Genomic DNA, 20,688 nt, shown 5'->3' with positions numbered 1-20,688 from the left:
ACCTTGAAGAAAATGCATCATATAGGCAAAAACTGCCTTTTTTTGTGTCTTGCTGCAGTAAGGCTTTGCAATGTAATAGCCATGCTGTTTTCCAACCCTGCCACAGTTTATTACTGCTGCTTCCTGTAACAGGCCTTTCTCATTTCATTAATACTGGTTTAGTTAATTTAGCAATAACTGACTTAAAATGGTTTAGGATTTTTTTGAGTATTCAGATTTACAGTCAAATATCAGTTTAGTCGATAGCTTTGAGGAGTGTAAATCACTGAATCTGTAATAATTGATTCTAGGTATAGAAACTGGGAATATTGATAGCATCAAACTTAACACGTGTAAATCATTAGTTGGACTTGGGACTACTAATAAACTAAACCCCATACCTAAAATTCAATTAGCACTGTCTTAATTAATCCAATATATTAACTTTATAGACCTTCACCACGCTGTACATCATGGTCCTTCATGAATTTTCATCATAAGTAAAGGTGCCACTAAAACTTCATATACTCTCTGCCCCATCAGATTATGTTCCAATTAGCAAAATTTTATCTTACTACATTAGAAGTTTTTAAGTCAGAATCAGTCAGTCTACTAACACAGGCCTATGATGGAATTATGGTGTCAGCATCAAGTGTCCACACTTCATTTCTAGATGCTCTTTTTAAACTTATCAAATTTACAGGTTGTAAAATTCACCTCTTTTTCTGTACACTGTAGTAGTGGGGTAATTAAAATCAGGGAAGACCAAGGAAAGTATTCAACTTGCATGTATTCAGACAGATGCTTTTGATGTGTTTATTAAGTTACAATTTTAAAAAGGCATTCCCATTAACACACAATTCTGAAAATAAACAGCCAATAGAATTTCCTTTCTCACTTGTGCTAGTCTATCTCAAGTTTCAGTGAAGTCACCCTTAATACTCCTTTCAACTTCGGAGATTTTACAAAAGCGTGTTTTTAAAATACTTCTTTCGGAAGTGGTAGACATCAGCTTATTTGGGCTTAAAATTCCTTATTTAAAGGAATTTTTTTTCTTCCTGCTTACAAGAAAACACCTTACTTCACAATGGAAAAATGTTAGAGAAGATGGAAATGCTGAGAGCAGTAGGTTTTTGTTTCATTGGTTGGGGTTTTTTGCAGTTATTCATATATCTGTAACAGCATTTAACCTTTGTTTAAAGTCTGTGACCATTTATTATCAACACTGAGTTGAGGGCATGTCTGGGAATTTTTTTACTGATCAAATAAGAATGTCAGAGTTCTTGAGTTGTTTGCTCGGGGTAAGTGAAAGAAAGAAAGAAAACTTCCATATTTGTTTTATGTGAGTTTTTTTTCTTAAGTTCTGTGTTATTTTGGGAAAGTTGCAGGGCTAATTTTTGCACTGTGCATCTAATAGTTGGAAAGCAAACTCTTAATTCAGTGGCTTTTCTTCTCTCTTCAGTCTGCTTGGAATTTATTCCACTAATTAATTTGCTATTTGTTTGGCTTGTTGGGCCATTTTTTCTGATACATCGGTTACTTCAGATTAAATATTCTCATGACCAAATTTTCTGAGTGTCCACATTTTAGTTTTGTTAGTAGACAGCATAGGTAAAAGATGCCTTTTGCAGAGAATGTGATAATCAGACAAAAATTAGCCTGTAATACCTGATGTGATGACATAAGCTATCACCAAGTCAGAACAGTACATGACGTGGATGCCAGAGAGGCAAGAGTCAGAGCCAGTGAGTGAAAACCTGTATTTGAAGCTGCACTGATGTTTTTTCATACAATTTTGTATTCCGCAGTACAGCAGCACTGGGCACATCCTTTTCCACATGAATGAAAGAGAAGAGCTGTTACAAAGAAAGAGCAATTGCATGAAGAAAGAATGGGCTGAGTAATGCTGAGCCTGTCTTCTAAACACACCTTTCATTATTTTTGTGCAATACCTCTAATGACAAGTAGGTTTTTGACCTGAGTTTGTTAAAATAAAAATTTATGGGAGATGTAAAATATTTTTACATATATTTCATCGCCACTTGAAATACGCTTTTTTTCTCCATATGAAATACCATGTACAATTAGCATTGCTTTTTTATTTAATCTTCAAAAGTTACATGAAGTTCATCAGAGTTTTCTTTAACATTTTTGGAGTTTATAATTTTGTCTTATGCAGAGTTGTGGTGTTTTCTTGAAGGTGTATTATCCTATCTTTTTTATTATGTTTGCATTTAGAATTTTCTTTTGGTGTATGCTTAGAATTTCAAAGGTTAATATAGGAAATTCCCTTTTCTGTTTATTTTACTATCTGTGTACCATGGTCACTGACACAGTCTATTAAAAGAGGTATCTAGCAGCTAATGATGTTGAGCAGAGCAGTAAGAGAAATCAAAAATTCTGTTGTCATCTACTGAACTGGCAATTTATATTTTTATGCATGAGGACCTGCTGACTTGCAAAGAACGGCTGTGAAAACAGGACACTAATTGCCTGTTTCATGGAAGTTTCAGATGGGAGACATTTGGGAGACTATTAGAGTAAACAGATTGTGCTTTTGAGTCAAAAAGCTTGGCTATCTTAATTGCTTAGGTATAAATTAACTAGGTTTCCTGGGGAATTCCCAAATAGTAAAAAGGTAAATAGGAGATGAAAATTACTTCACAAGAATTTCAGAATTATTTTCAGTACATTAACTTTTTTATGGGTCCATAGACTGTTCTATCCATTTTTTAGAGGGCAAAACAGAAGTAAATAACTTGCAAGTTCAGCTGCATGAACCTGCTCAATGCAGGATCAGCATAGATCCATTCTGGGAGGCAGGAGCACACAGCCGAAGTGGAGGCAGGAACCAGACAGACAAACTGTACCTTTCAGAGGCAACTGGCTGGTAGGTCAGCTGCATCTAAAGGGTAGGTGCTCCTCTGTGGAATAAAGTTTCACACAGCCAGCCTTCAGAGGCAGATTGCCATCATGGCATTTTCTCCTAGATGATATAGAAAGGTTTACACACCATGAGCGCAAGATTTACAGGGATAAGGTTTCCGATCTTTATATGTAAAAAATAGCCAATGGCAAAATTAAAAATTTAGCGTGTTTGATCCAGCTATTTTTGGAGCAGACCTTTTCCTACAAAACACCACTTTCCTGCTGAAAAGAATGTAAGACAAAGATGTTCAATTTGGGGGGGGGACTTACATGATGATTCATCATAAGCAGGAAAGAATTACACTTGGAGATTCTTGTTTCTTAAGACTGAGCTTACATGCATTTTATATATATTGTAGCTGTAGGAGTTGAGTGTGGTCTATGTCTACTCCATTTTATGTGAAAAGGTCCCTTCTTATGCTCCCCTATCCCAGCAGACTACTCAGTAGAGTATGTGTGGCTGCTTTTTAAGATGCAGTGCAAAAGTTATATTTTGTATCAAAATATCCTTTCATCCTCCATGCTCTTAGATCAGTTTTATCTCAGTCAGTAATACAGTGCCCTGTCAGTAGGAATAACATGCCTAATGGTCAGTGAGGTTAGAAATAATTTTGAGGGGCGTTGATATCATTAGAACATGGTGACATAGTGAAGCTTAATAGGCACTACAACATCCTTTTGTTTTCATGTTTCTCTGAACACTCAGTTCCGTGACAGGTGGTCGAGAAAACCTATTCCTTTGTAAATTTACCCAATTATATTTGTGTAGCAGCCCTGGAAAAGCATTAATATAGTAACCATTAGAAGTGTCTGACAGTCTTTGGAGAAATGTTTTAGTGTGCCTATGTGAATAGAGGGTTTGACTGATACGTTATTTTAAAGATAAATTATAAATATTATATTTAGGTGATGCATGCAAATGTGATATAATATATATTTGCATATTCAACATATTCTGTTTTATTATATTCTATTAATGTTTTCACAACAGTAATGAGGCAGAGGAAGGAAATTAATTTTTAGGTGAGCATTTTGTTTTGTAAGCATTGGCAATGCAAGAAGTTTAGATAGTTTCATTGAAAAACAATAGTTTCACGTATTAAATGCAAAATTGTCTTTGCTGATCTTTACTGCTTATCTCTAATGTGTATTCACATCATGGGAGTTTCCAGCATGAACAGAGTATACAGTTGAAGGCAGCACTTCAAAGAAGAAATACGGATGTTTAACTTAGTGATTAAAAATGGAAGTGTTATTATTGAGAGTCCATTCTTCTGAAACTTTGTGATGTTTTTTTATAGCCCAGAAAGCTATGGGCTCTTTTAGATTAATCAAAACTTTCTTTATTCATATTTTGTGGTTGTTGGCTTTGGCTCCAAATTCAGCCTACCTATTCATCCAAGATTTGGAAGACATTTCTGTAGAATGTATTACAGCTACAGAGACTCAAACAGAGTCAACTCGTAACATAAAAGGGCCTCTTTGCCATTTCTGAATTGGGTGGGCAAGAAAATAAATAAAAATAAAATAGTGCCTTGAGGCTGGAAAACATTTTTAAGATTTTTTTAAAAACTTCTAAATAAGTGTATCTCCAGGGTAAATAGACTGCTATGGAATCTATTACTGAGGGGCAATTTCACTTTATTATATGTTTTAACCTTACCTTTGCCAGTCCCGAACCTTTGGTATGTAATGAAAATGTCTAACATGAGTATAACTTCATAGTAGCTGCCAGAGCAATCATGTTGAAAATACTGCATAAAATGAAATTATAAGATTTGTAAGGATATTAGAACTAGGTGGTACAGAATAGGCAAGTTGTTTGCAGTAGATGATAAGAAATTATCTATTGCATAAAGAAAAGATGCTGTTTTCAAAGGATACTTGAAGCACCTGCATGTAGTTGAGCTGTCTTTGAATTTATGCATCAGTGTCTTCCTGTTACTCTCACCGGGCAAGCAATCACCCTTTCATATTTTAGGAATGCTTAGGCACCAAAAACCATATTTGTATCTGGCCCTTCACCTTTATTCAGTCCATTATATATTCAGTACTCATCATTAGTAATAAAGTAAATAGTAATAACTTCTACTTCAAATTTTCTCAAATCTCCAAGCCCCAAATGTAATTTTCTGTGGTTATTGCCATTCACTGCAGGAGGACAATGAGTCGCTCTGACATGGGCACCCCAGTCCCAGAACAGGGGGGTATGTGCAAAGACACTTGGCTTCACAGGGTCAGCTTGGGTCCAGCCAGGCTGAGCCATCACTTCAGTCACTGCAGGCAGAGTCAGTGGCAGCGCCGAACTTGGAAAGAGTTTGAGGAAAAAGCAGCAACAGCAGCAACCTGAACAGGGGGACGAAGAAGAGGCAGAGACAGCTGCAGCAGCAGCTGCTGCCTGGCAAGAGCATGAGGAAAGGGGGAGTGGCAGGAACAGCAGTAGGTGCAGGATGGGATGAAGGGAAGAAAAAGGCCTCAGTTAAAGCCCTAGACTGGACACATTGAGAAGTTATGGCAACACAACCCTTCCTGACTTTTGGTAGGTGTCCTTGGCTGGTCTCCATCCCAGGGCTGCCTTCTGCTGCAACCAACTCTGTGACATGGCCTGTGAATGGTTTTTTAGGTGAACGTACCACGGTTTGGGAAGCCCTGATCTAGTTGCCTGTAAGAGGGCATGAGTTGAGTTATATTGCCTTGTCAAAATGGAGGGATCTTCACCAACTCAGAAGCACAGCCCCTGGGGAACGTCATCATCAGTAACTGAAGTATTTGTTAGGTGTGAGTACTTCCAGAGTAGGGCAACAGGTAATAAGGACATTTTCAGGATTGTAGTTCCAGACCTGGGTTCCCAGAGCATGTTTTGTCTCATTTAATTGTGTCCACCTTACAGATAAGCACGTGACACGGAATGCCACACTTCATTTCTGCCTGAAACACTGAATGCATTTCTGCAGGATTTTAGATACTACTCTGAAAGCCAAGCATTGCAGTGTCGGGCACGGGAACACAAAGCTTCTGCATGCCAAAGCTCTTTGTATTGAAACAGACCTTAAGAAATTTCTCTGTGGTAACACAAGTCTTCTGTAACAGAATCAGAAATTTAATTAAAAAGAAAAGGGTTGTGAGTTGTTTTCTAAACTGCACTAATTCTCAGTACAATGATTTGTCCATGATCCATGAAAACTTAAAAATCTTTTTCCTTTTAAATAAGTTGAACAGAACTTCTGAAAGATCATCTGCTGTCCTTTTCAGTGTGTGGCAGCAGACAAAATAAGTATTGTTCTCCCATAAGACACAACTAGATAGGGTAGCACCAAGTTACTGATTGAGGAGGAGGACTGCGGGTGGGGTAGTATCGTGTGTCTGTTTCTGAGCTACAAGGTTTTATTGCGTCTGTTGATTACCAATAATCTATCATAAAGTTCTAATTAATAGTTTTTGTGCCCTTAACGTAACCTGGAGGAGTCACTTTAGACATTAGAGATAACAATGAAAAATATTGATGACTGTCCTGGATAAATCAGTGACTCAGTAGAACACATTTTGTTGATTTTTCTATTTGGTAGGTAGTCAGGGGATACTGTGGTCACCCTCCAGCCAGCCTCCTTGCCAGCTGGCATTACGAGTGGATCAGCATAATTAATTTCAAAATCAGTCAGCGGATTATACTGGACAACATTTTCTCCAGAGAGAAGCATTAAATAATAGAAATCTTTGGCCCGCCTCAAGTCTCTCCATTCCATTATCTCAGCAGCTTTACAGATTTCTTTGTTTTGCATCTCACATCCCCTAGCAGTGATGGTATTTTGCCTGATACATTAACAGATGCTGATGAGTGTAATAGTTTGCTGAAAGCTAAACTGAAAATCTCATGCTGAGCTGGTGGGAGAGCCACTATCTTGCAGCTGTAGAAGATGCATGATCTGCAGAAGAATAAGGCGCTGGCACATTTCAGACACCAGCAACAGTAGTACAATTCATTGCAGAATTGTGATGTGACTGACATGTTTTTCAGACTGTCATCTGCCTTCACGTATTGTTCATTTTCATTGTGTTTTAGGAGATTCATGTTTTCTATACTGTTGCATATATATAGAATACTGGACTATGTACTTCTACATGCTTCAGTAATTGAGCATGTTTGGCAAGAAGGCCGTAAATGTGAATAGATGTTCACACGTGGGGACTCCTTCTTAGCTGGTCAGTTGTCCTTGGCCTTCCTAGGTACTCTGAGAACATGTCCTGAAAATTTGCTTCCATTCCAAAAATGCCTTTTTTATTTTTTGAGTAATACAGCCATTTTTTTCCACAATTATCTTACTTAAAAATGAACTCTATGGTATTTGATTCTTCTAAAATCACCTTCCTTTCAGTATGCACTGCATGATGCACTACATCTGTGGACATGTTTGTATTGCCTGCTAGTATTATAACAAGAAGGTATATCTTGTAGCTAAATAGAGGTCCTTCGTTATGTATTAGAGGAAATACCACGTGCTTTTTAGTATTTTGAAAGAATTTATCATCAGTGTGAGCACCAAGTAACTTAGGTGTAATAAATGGTAAACTCTTTTCTTTCTCGGAAAGACACTAAAGGCACTCTGTCAGTATTAGGTCGTATGTATACAGAGGCCTCCCTTGCATATGAAACAAACAGTATCTCCAGCATGAAACTAATCAGGAGGCATATTACATGAGTAAAAATCTAATAGAAAAATATTCGTAGAGTTGATAGAATATATCATAGTATTGATCTTAAGTAATACATATTTAATATATTTTCTTTTAGGAGAAGCCACTGACCAAATCTCTGCAACGAGGAGAAGACCCCCAGTTTGATCAAGTAAGACACTTGAGATGATGTTATTTCCCTTCCTCAGGCTGTAAGACAAATACTTGGAAGGCAGTCTAGTGTTCTTATGCTATCATTGCATACTGCAAAAGTGGTATCTCTCAATGTGCTTTCGTACAATGATGGGTGCTTTGCCTTACCATTCTTGGGTTTAAATTAGGAGCATTTTTCCACTGTTTACAAGGTCAATATTTTTTTGCCATAGAACCTCTTGCTTTTTACAGTGTATTAGGCACATGTATTATTTCCTGACTGTTTCCCCTGATGGAGGTTTCAAATCAGACTTTGTATCTTTCCAGACTATCTGGTTTTTGAAACAGGTGCATGGCCCCCAGTCTTTCTTTTATGGGGTTTCTCTTACGGTTAACAGATTCATTGCCTTTAGAATCATTGTCATTGCCATCAGTCTCATCAGTCTGTCTCTGTAGCTGTGACCCCGCATCGCTTACATGTACGCTGCACTTCACATAGGCTGAGCCAATCTGTTAAAATTAAGCATAAATTCAGTTGTCAGGATAAATGCCTTATATGACAAGGTAAATAATAATTAGAGAAAAATGGTTGGCAGGGAAAAAGAATTAAAAACTAAAATAGAATTTATATTATGAATTAGATTTCATTTAATAAAACAATGAAATTGTAATTAATAAAATTAAATTTATATCTGGCATTAGTTTAATAAGTTTATTATGTAAGGGAAATGGGACAAGTACAAAAATAAAACCAACAGCAATATACACACTTTTTAATAATGGTATAAGAATTAATTTTGTCAGCAGTCTTTCTTAAAAAAGAAAAGCATCTAGAAAAAATTTCTGCATAAGTAGCCTATTTTGAAATAAAGAAAGATAGGTGCTAAAGAGTTTACGTTGCATAAAGGATACCAAAACTCACTCCCAACAAAGAGGAAGGATAAACTCAAGGTGTATCATAATCAACAAAGTTATTTGCTTCTCTGCCGTTCCTGCTTCAGCTGCCATTGCTGTCACCATTGCTGCTAATTCCATGGCTGCCTGCACCACTGTGCTGCAAGCGGTGCCAGAAATACAGGACAGAAGCAGCAGCAACAGACAGCAACTGTGGTTAATGCCCTAAGCTGCAGGTACCATATTGATTAGCTTAACTTTGGGAGAGGAGATAGATATGAGTAGGACTTCAAAACCTCAAATGAATGTAACTGTGTTTTCTGGGACATTAGATACGTTGCACCTGAAGCAAAGATGCCTTGTGAGACCCCACTGGTGTTCACAAAGCCTCGCTTCATAATTTTAACGTGACAAAGTGACACTCTCTAGGTTGTTCTGTAGCTGTTTTTGGAGAGGGGTAGCCTGCTCAGAGGGCTGTTCAGAGCAGGAGGTGAACGGTGGGACTTCTGCGTTGCACTGAGTTGCTCCCTGCCTGCCTCGCTGACCACAGAGAGACCCAGCAGGGGATCCAGACACTGTAAGCTAAAGGAGGCTGCTTTGTGAGTACTCACTAGCTATCTAATGAAATTTCTTGTGGTATTCTGACATTAATTTTACATATTTTTTTTTCCCTCCTGTGGGAAGAGTGTCACACATAAATGGGAAAGAAAAACAAATTAAGCTACCCATATGCAAACTTTGTGATACTGTTCCTGCAGTGTATTAAACAAACACGTAATGGGTGGCCATGATTTGATTAAATATTCATGGTTAAGCAAACTGTGGCCCTTTACAAGGAGGAATTAGAAGATACACGCTTCTCCTAGTTATTGGTAAGTAGACAGAAAATTGAACAATTAAGCCAAGATCAACTGAGAACAGTGAATGCTTCCTAGAGTGAAACAACTGTGTATTTCCTACTGTAGCAGTTTACTCTGAATGCTGGGGGGAAAAAAAAACAGATGCAGACAAAAAACAAAGGCAAGTTTTGTTATACACAACATTTGTATATATTTCTAACTGCTTACCTAGAGTCCTACTTATGTGTAGAGTTGATAGAAAAGTATAGAGCTGAGATTGCCTTAGACATCCTGTCAAAAAAATCTTCATTTGAGTTCCTTGAAATTTTCAGACTGTCTGCCTCAGCCTGAGTTGTTGAAAATGTTTCTCTTTTCAGATTTCACATTGTTTTCTTCTTGAACAGCACAATCCTTTTGAGATGTTCTAGTGCTCCTGGGATTGATGTATGCCTGTGATTGGGAGATGGGACCTGAACCTGGCTGATGAGCCTGTATTCAGGAAAATAGTTCATTCTTACCAAAATAATTCTAGTTTGGCTAAATTGTAGTTAGATTTTCATTGAAAAATTTGTAATACACAGCAGAGATTTGATAGACTCAGCTAGAGTAGAGACAGGAAGATAGAGCAAAAAGTCTTTCTTTACTTGTCATGTTTCACTCAGTAGATTAAGTTAGTACATCGGAGTATTATAAAACTGTTTTGCAAATGATAACATGTCAGTATTACAAAGTTGTCACAGAAGTATGGATAATTTTGCTGATATGAAAAATAAAGGTGTGGTCTACCTGGAAAACTCTGAAAAACATGATTCCACATGATACTAAAATCCAAGTAAGAGGGCATGTGCTTTTAAGTAAAACCATTTAAGTTTTATTTTTTAAGTTAACTCAAATATTTAAACAGTCTATGGGATGAAGGAAGACCAGGTTGATAATCCCTTGCTTCTCCCTTCCAGATAAGGTGTGGAAAGCTTTGCTGTTTATTCCTGGAACACATAAAGTCATCTAGCAAAAACAGGAAAGGCCACACATGACATTCGTGACATCTTTACTACAGACATGAAGGAGAAAAAGAGGGAAAACCCTCGTGAACAAACATTTTCAAGGGTTGTCTTATAATTTTGACTTCTAATTTTAAGGCATCGAAAGTGACACACTATCAAAAGAACCTAATTTTCTTTTTTGACTTTATCAAAATTATCTCTGTTCAATTTGAGTGGAATTGTTAGGTGATGCTGAAGTGACCAGGTCACTAGTCACTTTAAAATATATGAGCTGCATCTTCTAACTGTAAATTAAAAAGCAGCAAAAGTAAGGCATAACCTGATTTAAAATTTGCCTTTTGCAAGTCAGCTTCAGAGGTGGGAAAAAACAGCCAAAAAGCCCCCTTTGCAGTAACTTATAGTGAGCAGACTGGAACTTTAGCTACCCAGAGTAATCAGCATCAAGTTTAACATTGAAACCCCCAAACCATTTAAAATTATTATGAAAACATTGCTTACTTCCCCTAAACAGCTTTACCTCAGGCTCTTTGAGAACTAGCATTTTTTCCTGCCCATTCTCAAGCACCATTTTAGGAATGCTAGTTGTGGTGGTGGTGATGGATGAAGTGTCTAGGGACCTGACTGTGCACAGGCGGAGCTCTATATGGAGGTAGTGTCAGTGCCTCCTGTTAGGCAGACAGTATTATCCTGTGGGCCCTGTCTGGCTGCCAATTGCATCACCTTCCTCAAACTCATAATAGTATCTTGAGCAATGTATGAAGTAATCTTACTTATCCTGACTTGCAGAATGTCTCACCATTAGCCTGATAAACTGGATTTCTTACACTGACTGTGTTTTCCTTTTTAGGTGTGCATGTATATAAAGAAAATATATACAGGAAATTATGTAGTTTTTAATATGGTTTTAAATATCTTTATAGTGTATTTAAAATCATGTTTCAAAAGTTCTTGATTAGACAGCTCTAGTTGCCTATTGGCAAAGAGCATTACTGCTCCAGCATTAGCATGCTCTGTATTCACAATTACAGAAATGTTATTAAACATTGTACTACTGAACTATGACTTAAACTTCCTATTACAGGAAACTATAAAGTTACAGTACATGAAAAGATCAAAAGCTAGGGTGAAAAAACCCATAATTATCCAAGAGGCTTATCCTCACCCAAGGAAACATTTTTATTAGTCTTTTCTTAGTGCCTGCTAAAGTATATTCTGTTCTTACCACGGTATATAAATGTTCTGTGAACTGACAAGACTGGAGGCAGAAAAAGGGCGCTGTGTAATCTTGGACCAACCTGCAGACATTTTTCCATATGAAAATACAAAATGTATGTAATGTTTTGGCTATGGAAGTGAAAACTTAACAGCAAGGCTTAGTTTTCATATGAAACTGTCTATATGAGGTGCCTGTTGCAGGAGTTTCAGGTAAACTGCACAAAAATTTGTGCTCATTTTAATTATACTACTCTTTTCTTAGAAGTGCGCTAGGTTGGAGAATACAGATTGGAAAGCAAAAGCATTTGAAGTTTTATATACTTTTAGGAGATGTAAACAAAAAGTAGGTCAAGCGAAAAAGGGGAAATAAAAATAATAATAAAAAATGTGGAAAATACAAATATAAATAAGACAGTAAGCAACATACTAATGATTAAAGTGTCCCTTTTTCATAACAGCCTAAACATGGTAAATGACATGCTGGTAATCATTCCTATTCAATACTGTATTTATTAGATGTAGTAAGTGAATAATGGTATCATCATCATCACAGTAGCACTGCAGTTGGCCCTTTCTGTGTTTTCCCTTCCCTGTGTTTTACGCATTGTCCTTCTTCACCAGCAGAACAGCACATGGTAAAGGAAGTATAAGAAATGGTAGTGATGGGGTCACAGAACAACCCTTGGCTCCTGATCAGAGGTTTGGGTTCAAACAGTGTGTAAAGAAGTAAATCTGAAGGCAAAAATAAAGGTAACACATTCAGAACTGAACTTGCTACACGCTAGAAATAAATGTGTTTTCATGTAAACTGTTATCCTGGCAGTAAAATAGTTATAAACAATCCTAATGTATAAGCAAGCTAGGTGAAATTACCCATCTACCAAATTATAGTATAAAAAACCCCTGGTTTTTTATTCACCAAACGAAGGCCATAAATGAAAACTAGTGAAATAAAAAAGTAATGAACATCTATCTGCTGTTAGCAGAAACATTTCTTATATTTGTATTTTGACAATATAGAAAGACTTTTATGAAATTATATAAATTGTAGCAAACTATCTGGGCAGAATTTCATTAAATTTACTCTTACATGCTAGTCCAAAATAAATATTAAGCATCTACATAAAGTATATTTAATGCTCTGTCAACACAAGTTTTAAACAGCTCCCTACTTGTGCAGCTTTCTTATCCTTAAGCTATACAGTAGGTAGTTCATTTATGATGGAAGAACATGATCATTTGTCCAACAAGGACATATTTGTACATCTGTGCACTCCCTTTCAGGAGCAGCACAGAGCTAGAATTCATCTCACTCCTGGACTTACTTCTAGTAAATGAAAGGGTTGAGTAACCAACACGCTGGCTAGACTTCCCTCCCTTCCTGTTCCCTGAGAGCCAGGTCTTTGCCCAGTCCACCCTTCCTTCCTGTCTTAAAAGTGCAATGACAGAAAGATTTTAAAAAAAGCTATATTGACCTTTTATCCTTACTAAAGACACACACTGTAAATTCAGCAGAGAAAGTATGTCTTGAGGAGCTTTAACAGGAATCACTTTGACTTTTTGTGGGATTTAGAGAACAGCACTGATAAATATGTTGGTGAACATGCAGGAAGACCTGACTGAAACAACTTTTCACTTACAGTTAAATATTGTGCTCTCTTAAAAGATATTTAGGTCCATTTGAGGACAGACTTTTCAGCAGGGCCTGTTGTGATTGGACAAAGGGTAATGGTTTTCAACTAAAAGAGGGTAGATTCAGACTAGATATAAGGAGGAAATTTTTTATGAGGGCAACAAAACACTGGGACAGGTTGCCTAGAGAGGTAGTAGATGCCCCATCCCTGGAAATGTTCAAGGTCAGGTTGGACAGGGCTGTGAGCAACCTGATCTAGTTGTCCCTGCTCATGGCAGGAGGTTGGACTACATGACCTTTAAAGGTCCCTTCCAACCCCAAAATTCTGTAGTTCTGTGATTCTATTCTAGTTTTCCCCATCAAATGCTTTTTCACTGCCTCTCATAATTAACAACCAGTGTTAACGCCAGCTTCAGAAAAACTTTTGGAAGACAACAGAGAAGCAATTGAAATGTCTAAGCATCCTGAGTTGGTAGTGAATAGTTTGCACTGACACTAGGTGATTCATGCCTTCTAAGTATTTATCTGAAGTCTTATGCATGAAGACTGGTATAATTGAGCCTGGGCTGCTGTAGTAATTCTTCATGAAAGGCTTCCTGTCACTGCTGCAAGCAGTGCCTTCATGCCATCTTCCACAGCAACTTGTTTCGTATTTCAGGTCATAAAATATGTTGGAAAGACTGGATTGAAAGCTTCCCTAAAATAGAACTGTTACAGGAACTTTCATTTTTACAGGGACAGTTGTTATAGTTTTCTAATGCTCCATGTTTAATTTTAGGCCATAATAACAGAACAATAATACTTTATCCTCAAAGTGTCTCATTAACTTTAGACCACAATATCACTGTGAATTAGTCAAATTCTGAGGCTGAAAAATTGCAAAAGAGGTCAGAGTTACTGATCTAAACTAACTGTCATCCACTAAAGTTCTTATTTAAGGCTTTAGTAATGTTTGGGAATTGTATGTAAGGTCCTCAGTCTCCCAGTTTTGCTGTTGTCTTAGTCACATAGTTCACACAAGCTTGGTCTTACATGAGACATTAAACTCTACTGTTGTTCCACAAGCACTGAAACGTGCTGGTTTAAATTTAAGCAGGTGGATAAACCTGACAGAGTTAATGGCACAATCAGTGTACTTGACATGAAGTACATAACTTCAGCATTTTGCTCCTGCTACTCAGCACTTCGCAGGATCAAGCCTTGCATGATCTTGAGGCAGTCACAAATCTCCAGATCAGTAATTTATTCCTATTTTAAGTAGTTGTTCTCTAGTTTATTAGAATGTATGTAAATGCTGTAGCTGTGAACATTCAGTTGCAATACATATATAATCCTCTTGTATAATAATGGCATTTTTTTTCACCCTAGCTTTTGATCTTTTCATTATTTTGCAGCTTTATGGTTTCCTATAATAAGAAGTTTAAATCATAGTTTGGTAGTAACATGTTCGGTAACATTTCTGTAATTAGTGGCACAGTTTATACTGAGTGAGCGGTAATATTCTTTTCCGGTATGCTGCTAGAGCTGTTTAATCAGGAAATTTTAAGGAATGATTTTAAACTGTTTTACTTATTTGTGCAAAGACACAGGAAACTGTAAATGTTTTCCTATATATAAAGAGATGTCTAAGTTATCAGGTGTGTGAACCTAATAGTGAGATGCATGCATCTGCATGTTCAGTTTCTCAATACATTCTGAGTTTCAGGAGGGGCATCCAGCAGTCAGATACAACCCATGAAGACAGTACCTCTGATTCATCACTTTTTCTTTCCTTATAATGTGCTCAAACTCAAATCAACATTGTAAAACAAATAAATGTAAACTGCTTGAAGAACTAGATAGTTTTCTGGTGTGTTGTAAGATGTGATACACATATTTAATGCATTTTAGTACCATCAGTGGAAAGACACTATTGACATACAGCCCATTATTGTATTTCTTCTTACATTTCAACAGGAAATGCAGAATATCAAGTCATTGCTTGCACCATTGATCTCAAAAATTCGATGAAAACAAGAAATAACGTGACTAACCATTGAATTAGTACTTGTTTTTTAAGGAGGAGGGGAAGCTTGGACACCCGTTCCTTTGTTGATTTGTTGTATTTTTCCCATAGGTAATAAGCTCAATGAGCTCACTTTCAGAATATTGCCTACCCTCTATCCTGCGCACTTTGTTTGATTGGTATAAAAGACAGAATGGCATAGAAGATGAATCTCATGAGTACAGACCAAGAACAAGCACTAAATCCAAAAGGTATGATTTTGAATATGCATACATACGTTATTGACAGATTCTAAGGTAAAATGTATTACATTTCACCCATCAGCTTTTGGGAGGTTACAGTTGCTTGAAAGTTGTTGTCATCTTTTTTTACTTGTTCCTGGAACTCTCCTCTCAGCTTCTAGATGGATAAAGTAATTGTATCTTCAAAATTATGCTCCTGATAGCTCAAACACTGTTTCTTACTGATGCTTTGGATGTTGTAATGTCATTTCAATAGTGGTTTGTATAAACTGTGTCTGTCTTCGTTACTCATGTGACCAGGCAATAATTCCATGACACTTGAAAGGACTTTATATACAGTGTTCTGCTTAGTCATAGAAATTTCACATACACCTATCCTCAATCCAAAAAATCGTGAATCAGTCAAAGAGCTTTAGCAATATTGACTTAGCTCTTAAAACAAACAAGCAAACAAAAATAAAGACCCCAAAACAAATATATTGAGCTCTCATACGGTATCAGTAGTTCTTCAGTGATAAAGCAGCAGACTGATCTTGGTTTATATTGAGATCTGATGGTTTGGTACAGGTATATTCTTCAAACTTCTGATTTTTTCTGAATACTTTGATAGTACATTTACACACTCTAATAAAGCAGCAGGAGAATCAACACTGGCAGATCTGGCGTTTGGAAATGCATAGGCAGTTCTTCAAATTAGGATTACATTATAATCCAGTAACTACTGAAGGCAGTAGTTGCTGGGATGAAGGGGTAGGTGTTAGTTTTAGATATCAAGGTAGACATGAACCTGAATCTTCCAGACTCTCTATGTCAGTAGAAGTAGGCAATATGAAGGCATGATTCATCAATTAGATGTCTGCTTTTGGATGAGATAAATCCTTGCCTTGAAGTGCCTCTTTCTCTCAACCTGTTCCAGGACCCCCTGCTCATACATAGATGTCTTCAGGAACTCCACCCAAAATCTAGTTGAAAGTCAGTTTAGCAGTGAACCAAGGCCACTCTGTCAATTGATAGTGTTACAGAACAAGCATATAACCAGTCCTTTCTCCAGTTAATGTGAAACCAAGAAAACCAAAATGCAAATAATTTATTTCATCACTGATCAAGCAGAACTCTTAAATGCATGTTTTGTTATAAGCACATTTGAAATCACTAAAGCTCTTAATATTTATTTGTGCTGAATTTATGCAAACAAAAATCTCACTGAAGTCAGTGGTAACTGCTTCAAACAGACTGCAGAACTGTCCCTTTAATGTATAATTTTACAAAAAGTATTGTATATTTCATGTTATCTTTTCAGTACATTTTGAAACTGTGATCAGGTGATCCAAATGGATATTTTTGGTATTTGTATTGCAAGATACTCACCTGAGACATTTATTCCTCTATGTTGCATAGAGGCATTTAAACATTTGACAAATGATGCTAAAGTTAAAGAAGTAACACTGGAACAGTTTTTAAAAGAGAATGTAGTTTGGTTATGAATTCTCCATTGGTACTTTTAATGCATTTTTCAAAATATATCACAAGTCTAAATATCAATTTGATAGCACAAAATAATCTATTACATTTGCCTCCAAAGTGTAATTGAGAACTGTCTAAATGGTACCATCAGCAAGGAAATTGAAATTAAATCCATTTGTTAGAATATAGAATCCAAAAGTTTTCTTGTTTTTGTTTTGGGTTATTTCTTGAAAAAGCTTTGTGTTGATCTTAAACTGGAAAAAAAGTGGGAGGAAATGGAGAGTGACATTTAAACATTTGAAAGAAAGTGAAAGTAACAAGTTAGATATGGTCTATATATCTCAGATTTTAAGAGCGTATCAGTGCATTACTTTCTGAAATGATGAACTGCAGTTTAAAAAATAGAATACAATCCCATGTTATCTGTATTTGTATAATTAAGGCATATAATATGAATTATGACACATGTAAATATTGTGTTTCCTGGTTTGATTTTGCAGTGATGAACAGCAGAGGGACTATTTAATGGAGAGAAGAGATCTGGCTATTGATTTTATTTTTTCTTTAGTATTAATAGAAGTTTTGAAACAGGTATGGAGTTCTTAAATTATCCATTAACTAATACATGATGAAAATTCCCAATACAAATGAATTTTAGGAACCTTCTTTCGATTTCCATTTTTAAGAGTTTAAAAACACGAGATACATCCTGCATGCTTGTTCATTGCTGTCTTTCTTGCACCTATAGGATGCATAGTATTCTGTGCTCATACAGACTCAACTTTGCCAAGTCTTTGGAGCTAAAGCATTTCTCTTCAGTACTACATACACTTTAATAGCGGGCTCATTTCAGCTGTTTCGTTAGCTAGATGCTGTTTCAGCTGGTACCATATTTCTGTATGGAAGATACCCATGAGTAGTATTAGCACTAAGGTATGCAGCTGGAAGTGTAGTATAAGTGTGCTCATTATGTTTTATTTTGTGTTTTCAGATTCCACTTCATCCTGTAATAGATGGTTTGGTACATGATGTTATTAACTTGGCTTTCAAGCACTTTAAGTACAAGGAAGGGTAAGGCTTTTTTTCATAGAAAAATTCTGTGAAAAATATTACTTTCTTAATTTTTTTAGTAGTAGCAGTTTAAGCAGTATGCTTTCTCAGCCAATAATTCTTTATTGTCTCTTGCTAGGTACCTTGGTCCTAACACTGGAAATATGCACATTGTTGCAGATTTGTATGCAGAAGTAATAGGTGTTCTAGCTCAAGCAAAGTAAGCAAAATTGAATATCATATTTACCCCATAAATCTGAGTTCTGCTTGCTTAGCATGTGAATATTCTGATTTTCTCACTTTCTTAAAAGATAGTGTAGGAATAAATCGTTTCTGCTCATTGGCCTTCTATTCATTCAGGTATTCTAGAACACAGAACTCTAGGGAATCACGGGCTTTCTGCATCTAGTCTGGTGATACTGAATAAATTCAACTCGACTACAGCAGCATTATTTTTCTTATCTCAGCAGTGACGTCTGTGGAAAGCCTAAAGTGCTGAAGACAGCTCTTTTAATTTTTTTTTTTCTGTATGCTATTTTTTCTTTAGCTGGGCAAACCTAAAAATTGCTATCCTCCAGCATAGCAACATTTTTAAGTCTCTCTGCAGTTATTTCAGTTCAGAACTTAATGCAACTGCTTCTGAATCCTTTGTCCTGCACTTCTTAAAGCAGATGACATAAAACACTTTGTGGATCAGGCCCTAAATTCTGAATCTGGAAGCAGACAGATTCAGAAACTCATGTACCCAATATAACATCTCATCATACACTTACACCACAAACTAAGCAGAGGGTGAAATCTACTGCCTCAACACAGTGGTCTCTGTCTCCAGACTTGTCGGTATTGCTGCGGGTGAGTCTGCTCTACAAAACAAGTCAATTTAGCTTGATATAGCCAAAACAGTTTGAGTTCCTGGAAATCATATAACTTTCACAGACTTCAAGGCCTTACCTGGGCTTCTAAATGGCCTGGGTTAAAGGCAAAAGAGGAAGTGACATCTGGATCCAAAGCTTCAAGCTGACTGTCAAAACATACCCATTTTCCATAAATACTGCTTTTCTTCTCCAATTCTGAAGGGCATTGCTAAGATGCCAACCTATTTCTTTCAACTCTCCTCTGCTCTCTGTCAGAGGCGATAACAAAAGGTTGTTATGTGCTACACCTGCCCATGAAAATTACTTTCTTTTCATTTTGTCTCAAAAAAGACAGGAGGTCCTGTTGGTCTTTCTGTATGTTATTTTTATGGACAGTGTGTCTCAAAAGAGACCTCCAGTAGATTCATGGGGAAGATTAAAAATGGTCACAGACCCCACCATTGCAAGTTGTTGTAGTTAATGCTTAAGTGTTACTGTAATGGCTATTAGAAAAAACTTGAATGGAGGAACAGCTTATCTGAATATTTTCATGGTTATCATTTAAGCATTCTTTTGAAAACATTGCATGTACTTGCAAGAAAACTATCTTTCATCTTGGATTTTTGAAAAACATGTGAGGGGGTTATTCTAATGATATTAGCTCTTTTCTAAAAGTGGGGCATGGTAAGAAAATAAGTTGAAAGATGTGGTTATCTAAAGGGACTAAGATCAGGCTGTACAATTCGTTTTCTGAGTTTATCAGAAGTGAAGGAAAACTAAACAAAAAGAAATCTATTCGCATACTGACTGAAATGGTATTTTACAACCAAAGTTGAATTTTCTTTAGGTTTTTCCCCGTTTATATGCCTCACAATACATTTCAAATATTAATGTGTACTTTTTTGTAACTAACCAATGTGAATTCATAGATTTCCTGCTGTAAAGAAGAAATTTATGGCAGAGTTAAAAGAGTTACGGCATAAAGAACAAAGCCCATATGTAGTTCAAAGCATTATCAGTCTTATAATGGGAATGAAATTCTTTCGCATTAAGATGTATCCTGTGGAGGACTTTGAAGCTTCTCTTCAGTTTATGCAGGTAAAATTCTTAAGTATATAACTGTAGTACCCAGACCTTTTAGAATGGACTCCCCTTTATCTTTCCTGTAATACTCCAGGAGATTTTCCATGTGACATTCCCACATAAATGTATGTGCAGCTACTTTCTGCTTGTTCTGAACCTCAGCGCTCCAGTCTCCAATGTCTGGAGTGCGTCATTCCATACCAACTTTTCATCAGCCATATACCCCTAGTCCCTACATCTTGCCCTCCAACAAAAAGAATTTTTGTTCTGTAGACCCCAGACCTTCCACCCTGCCATCCCACAGCTGTTCCTTGCCCAGTGTCCCTGCCTAGTTATGTCTCCCTAGCTGCTCACTGCCTCCAAAGTGAATCTTCCACCATTGACATGGTTGCCAGAGAGCAGAAGAACTTCTGATGGAGAAGAACACAGAGGAAGAGACAACGAATTGAGGCAAAAGTTGGTTGGAGTTTTCCTTGGATGTGTTGTTTGCTTCCACTACACCTTCACCCCCCTTCCTGTAGGGTACATTCTGTACCCAACCAGTTTGAGAGCAGCTAGTACAGAGCATAGATTGACTATCATGAATACTTTAAATTAATAATTGCATCATTTTCTAAAAGGAAAGAAAACACTTTATGTTTAAACATTTTAAAAGTCCACATTCTTGCTGGTCC

At 36.7% G+C, this 20,688-nt stretch overlaps 1 protein-coding gene across 4 annotated transcripts in view; it reads left to right on the top strand.

Moving 5' to 3' along the window:
* The window catches only part of FRY (FRY microtubule binding protein), a 198,494-nt gene that overhangs the window by 62,795 nt on the left and 115,011 nt on the right, over positions 1–20,688 (top strand). For all 4 annotated transcript variants that reach the window (XM_074815878.1, XM_074815877.1, XM_074815876.1 and 1 more), the window contains 6 exons: positions 7,697–7,750; positions 15,433–15,572; positions 17,528–17,618; positions 18,019–18,098; positions 18,217–18,297; positions 19,861–20,029. In XM_074815878.1, coding sequence (XP_074671979.1) covers positions 7,697–7,750; positions 15,433–15,572; positions 17,528–17,618; positions 18,019–18,098; positions 18,217–18,297; positions 19,861–20,029 — 615 coding nt within the window. The remainder of the gene's footprint in view (positions 1–7,696; positions 7,751–15,432; positions 15,573–17,527; positions 17,619–18,018; positions 18,099–18,216; positions 18,298–19,860; positions 20,030–20,688) is intronic.

The sequence above is a fragment of the Strix aluco genome, chromosome 2 (assembly GCF_031877795.1).
Source record: "Strix aluco isolate bStrAlu1 chromosome 2, bStrAlu1.hap1, whole genome shotgun sequence".
NCBI lineage: Eukaryota > Metazoa > Chordata > Aves > Strigiformes > Strigidae > Strix > Strix aluco.
The sequence above is the reverse complement of the archived record's forward strand: the minus strand, read 5'-3'. Positions and strand labels throughout refer to the sequence as shown.